Genomic DNA, 5,842 nt, shown 5'->3' on the forward strand with positions numbered 1-5,842 from the left:
GTACGACGTCTGGAAAACCAGAACCTACTATGTTCTGGAGTATAGAAGGCAATCGAACTATTATTCTACCAGGAATGTCAAAAGGCAAATATCACGCCTCACCTGTAATTAACGGCATTTCAACTCTCACAATTAATGATACAAAGAAAAACGACAGTGGTAGCACGATAGTTTGCTCAGCGGTTAACTTTGCGGGGAGTTCATTTCTTAGAGGCAAACTAACCGTAACATCGGACGATGACCGGCCCCCACCGATCATAACAAACGGTCCCTCTAACCAAACCTTACCGATAAAATCGATGGCAGTTTTCCCCTGTTCGGCGATCGGCACACCTGAACCGGTCATAGCTTGGTACTTTGAAGGGGAAGCTTTGATACAAAACTACAGAAGAAACATTTCGGGCAGTGGCACACTTATTTTAAAAGATTTAGATAAAAGTGATAGCGGTACATATACGTGTGTCGCTTCTTCCCCTCAAGGAAAATATGTTTGGAGTGGAGTTTTGATTGTAGATACACCAACAAATCCTAACATACATTTCTTTAGAGCCGCAGACAATTCTTCGTTACCAGGACCACCAACGAAGCCACAAATATTTAACATTACAGAAACAAGTGTAACCCTTACATGGAATCAAAACAATAAAATTGGATCATCGTCTATTCTAGGATATCAAATTGAAGTATTTTCCCGAGAGACACTCTCTGGAAACAATACACCGAGAAATTCACGTGGTTGGGTTACCGTAGCTAAGAGAATACATCATACACAGTTTGTTGTGAAATCTCTCATACCTGGAATTACTTATATGTTTATTGTAAGGGCAGAAAATTCTCACGGACTGTCAGCACCTAGTCCAGTTTCTGATTCAGTGACAGTCGGTGAGGATAATTTATGGTCCAATGGATTTTTCTCGAACAGCACAGAGAATAGAAATAATATAATGACAGACAACATCGTAGAGCTCATCGAAGCGACTCCGATCGATTCAAAAACAATAAAGCTTATGTGGGAAATTTTAAACTTCTTTTATCTGGAAGGTCTTTTTATATATTTTCGTCCGCTGGATAATTCAACTGAAGAATACGAAATGAAAACTATTTTACATTCAAACGACGTATCTGGATACGAAATAACATCTTTACGGAAATATACTAAATATGAATTTTTCCTCATACCTTTCTACAAGAAATTTGAAGGGAAACCCTCCAATTCCAGGGTTGCACAAACTTTAGACGATGGTAAGTAAATTTAGTCTTATTATGCTTGTCAAATATATTCTTGTCTAAAACAAAATTCTAATATAATTCGTTTTTTTAGTACCAGATGGACCTCCAATAAATATTGAACTGCTGATATTAAATTCAACAACAGTTCACTTAAAATGGTTTCCACCAGAAGGTAACCTGCAAAACGGTATCATTATCGGTTACAATGTCCTCGTAAATTGGTTAGATATCCCTGCAAATAAATCAATGGTGGCAATAAACACGACAGTTCAACAAGCAACTAGTCTAATAATGACAAATCTGACGACAGGAGTCAGTTATTCCGTACAAATTGCAGCCGAGACATTAGTTGGCTTAGGACCGTTCAGTCAAAAGGTGTATTTCAACACGGATTCTCGATCTATTGGATTAGATCCGTTGTCGAGGTAAATATATTTGCTATTATTTGTATTGGATTATCTAATACGTATCATGATTAACGTTACATTCTATTTGCAGGTATCCAATAAATGGCGAGGTATCAATCGTAGCAGGAGATTTTGTGCTTGAGTCATGGTTCTATTTCCTTATCGGTGCAATAATATTATTTAAAATCATAATGATCGGCGGTATCATTTATGTGCGGAAGCATAATATATTTGCGAAAAAGTCTGCTCTACCAAATATATACGGTAAATATTCCTTTAATTCAAGTTAATTTGAAAACAAAAGATACAAATATGCAGCTTATCTGCATATTTTATGTTTTTGTGAAGAATCAACATCAGAATTTCAAAATTAAAAACATTCCTCGGGTGTTAAGGGGTGGAACGGGGTGCCGAGCATTTGTTTGATGGAGGCTTTGCCATGCGACGGGGAGTGAGGGGCGCTAGATTACTTTCGAGTTGAAAGGTAGCACGAGCCCTCTCTCGTGAGCGTAGTAGATCTCTTTCACTTTAAATTCACGTTTGGGCACAAAGGAATGATATAAATACAAAAAAAATGAAGCAAAATAAATATAAATGTTTTCTTCTTATTCTTGTGGGCGATTCGTTCATGAATTCAGCCGCTTATTATTAAGCCAATTTCACTTGTTTGTTATGAATTTTAAGTTATCTTGGCTTTGAATTACAAATTTCTTGTCTTTATTGTTTCCAAACCAAATTAAAATGCTTATTATTAAATTGACGATTAAGAACAATATCATTGATAGAATTACTAATGTTTCTAGTTATTAATAGTTTACTCTTACTATTTCTTGTATCTTACTATGTTTTTTATATTTTACTTTACTAAATATGTTATAATTTTAGATTCCAATGGTACGAGTTTGGTTACTCAAATGAATATAAAAGCTGCGGTATCATTGTCACATCCACTGAGCAGCTGCTACAATAAAAATGCAGTAACAAAAACGGAATCTCTCTTATGGATGGAAAACCAGCCTGGCTTGTGTATGTCTGGTACACATACAAGTCAGAGCAAAGATAAAACAAATACAGAATATGATAAAGTAGCACAGCCATTACCTGAATATGCTGAAGTATCATCTTCGAGAGTGAATGGCAACGAGTGGAACACTACTAAAACTGTGAATAGCCCCGCAGCGTACGCTTCAGTAACTCTAGTTGCTAACACTCGGCAGTGCGTTAGCTCGCTGGTAATTAATATACAACTATACTTTTCAAACATAAATTCTTGTTGCACATTGAATATTTTTACTGATATTAAAATCGAGATACACTGTAGAATCTAGATGAAATATAATCGTAACGTTCATACCGTAAATATGTTTAAACATAGGGAATTAAATAATCCCAATCGCAATTATTCTTAAGCAATTTATTTGATGGTTTATTGATTAACGATTTTGTCCTACAGGGCTGGTTTCCTCCAGGAAGCAAAAATTTGGATAATTTTGATAACTCCTACATGCCAGATGAAGAACTGTATCCCGCAAGCAATGGTGGCTATTACAACCGAAATGTATACAGTGAGAAATATTTTCAAGGTCATCCTAATGTATTGAAGTTTCACGATTTACCGTCTCTAGAAAAAACACAAAAGGCTCAAATAAGATATAACCAGAGTATGGAAGACAGGAAAAGTGATATCAAAACGGATGTCACCCAGTCATTGATAGGACGACAGTGTGGTATAAATTCGCGAAACAATTCTGAATCCGAGGCAACGTACAGAGCTTTTGGTGAAGAGGAGTCGGATGAAGAGAATTATTCGGTTGAGTTAGCTTACGACGAATTGAATCAACAAAGGCATAGAGCTAAACATCAATACGAAAGGCCTAATTTCGACAACGACGGTACACGGACACTAGCCCGACTGACGTCATTCAGGCACGGCCAGACAGTGCTGAGTGGCGCGTCGCAAGCCCCCCTTGCACCTCCCCACCCTCCCCCGGCGCCACACCCGCGTGTTGATTCAGTGACACGGTAGTATCACGCCCTGCCGGTTTTCGGCGACTTGTGCCAAACGGACGTTTAGACCGACTTGTTTCACAAGAGTGATTAAATTAGTGACATCATTAGAGATCGCAGCTCTTCCTTACACTGTAGAGATCTTTTTGATGTAATATATTATGTATAATTTCTTCCTTGATTGGACTCTACGGACACTTTTCTGTTAGAACTATTCCTTGATGGCCTAATGACACTTTTGTACAATGCTTTCTTTGGTATAACTATTATAGCTTCATATGTAATGATTGTTTATCATATAAACTAGTCTTTATAGTTATTGAATTGTAAATAATGTAAATAGAATATTATTGGTAAATGTATTTAATGCTTAAAGTAAAATATATTATTCCTAAGATTATATAATATGATAATGTATATCGTAATAATTTAATGTAATTATCTACTGGGATTGAATAAAATCGATTCGTCCGTCTCGATATTGATAAACGAATTTGTAACCATATATCATTAGTATAAGTATAATCTGAGAATGAAATACGCTTGGCAATAATTGATAATAACTTACATTTCACTGTTATGTAAATAATGTGTAACTTTAAGAAATTCTTCTTAAATACATTTATCGTTTTTCTAGCAAATGGTATTACTTTGCACGTTATAAAGGCCTAGTATTAAATTTGAACACGATTAGTATAAAGAAGTTTGCAACTAAAAAGTATTTAAGGTTGAATTTGTTCATAGATTGAATAGACTGTTGTAGAAATAGGGTTAATAAAACTATAGCATTTCCTTCAAATTTACTTTTAATTTTATTTCGAGTGCCATAAGACTTTATTCCTATTGTAAAAATTCAAGTACTAACATTCGAGTTGTGAGATGAAATTCAAATGAAGCTTTTATAAAGTGAAATTTAATCTACGTAAGTTAATGTGATATGAGTTAAATTATAACCACTTGTTATTACAGCATAGCACGACATGTATTGCATATCATCTATGTTAAGTAAGTTATAAGTAAACAATGTTAACTTAGGACGCTTCTAAATAAAGAATAATGACACTCCTGTCATACATACTGGCATCCTTGTCATTCACTTTGTAAAAACTGAGACAGTATGTCAGTATAAGCGTAACAGTAGTGGAACTTTCGGTATAGTTAAACATGGATATCTGACCCGATGAGAGAGAGACACTGCTGTCATTTGTCAGAAAATACCAATTTGTACATAGAGAAAGACATAAAAGATTAAAATTACCCAAACAGATACAGTACAAGCAGAGTTAAAAAATAAAAAGATAGTACAGATAACACTACGCTTGAAACATTTTTCGCATTCACACTAGCGCTACCTGGTGTCCGAAAATGAAAATCACAAACAAACATGTAATTTACAGCTGAGAAGCGTCTCGGCATGTCAAATTCCACATTGAGATATTACCGTACAAAGAAGTTACCAGTGAAAAAATGTTGTTTCCTATGTCTAGTCTACATATTTCTTAGACGTCTTTGAGTACAACAAAGATCTTGTGATCCTCATTGACAGGGTGGCGTTAGTGTGCTGTCATTTAGATTGACTTCAACCCACCGGGTCAAATATCCTTGTCGGTCTACAAATATGTACATACATACTATGTAATATGCAAACAAAAGCTTTTTTCTACTTCATTATTGTAACTTCAAACCTTAAGTTACAAGAACAATATATCTACTATCCTTATATTTTTATACTTTAATTCTTTCGTTTCTAGAAATTAGTGGAACATTTCGCTCAATTGTAAAAACTTAAGACGCAATCTAATTAGTGTCACTTATCAAATAATAAAAAATAATATTAAACACTGTGAACGTTAACTCTTAATAAACATAAACTACAATTAAAAATAACTCTTTTTTTGAAACAACAATTATTTCTAAAGCTACCACTGAAATGTTATATAAACTGTTCTTTCATTGTAATGTTTAGTTCTGTGTCTTTTTTGTTATACTGTTATTCCATATGAAAATTACTATAAACACCAATATCATTTCATGAATTTCAACGGATATTATTTTCTAATGGTCTTGAATACCTATTTTTAATAAAATAATTAAAATTAATTGTGTATTGTGTTTTATTTCGCCTACTATTCTTACTGTTATCATTTAGTCGGTCGTAGTAATATAGACACAGATTTGAAAAAAATATACCGTATACA

General features: G+C 34.3%; 1 protein-coding gene across 1 annotated transcript in view; it reads left to right on the top strand.

Annotated features, from left to right (window-relative positions):
* Positions 1-5,593, top strand: part of LOC106103332 (roundabout homolog 1-like) — a 30,746-nt gene extending 25,153 nt beyond the window's left edge. Inside the window, exons 7-11 of the mRNA XM_013283069.1 lie at positions 3-1,242; positions 1,322-1,655; positions 1,729-1,901; positions 2,523-2,869; positions 3,091-5,593. Coding sequence (XP_013138523.1) covers positions 3-1,242; positions 1,322-1,655; positions 1,729-1,901; positions 2,523-2,869; positions 3,091-3,663 — 2,667 coding nt within the window. The 3' untranslated portion in view covers positions 3,664-5,593. The remainder of the gene's footprint in view (positions 1-2; positions 1,243-1,321; positions 1,656-1,728; positions 1,902-2,522; positions 2,870-3,090) is intronic.
* Positions 5,594-5,842: the final 249 nt, after the last annotated feature.

The sequence above is a fragment of the Papilio polytes genome, unplaced genomic scaffold (assembly GCF_000836215.1).
Source record: "Papilio polytes unplaced genomic scaffold, Ppol_1.0 DF823823.1, whole genome shotgun sequence".
Lineage (NCBI taxonomy): Eukaryota > Metazoa > Arthropoda > Insecta > Lepidoptera > Papilionidae > Papilio > Papilio polytes.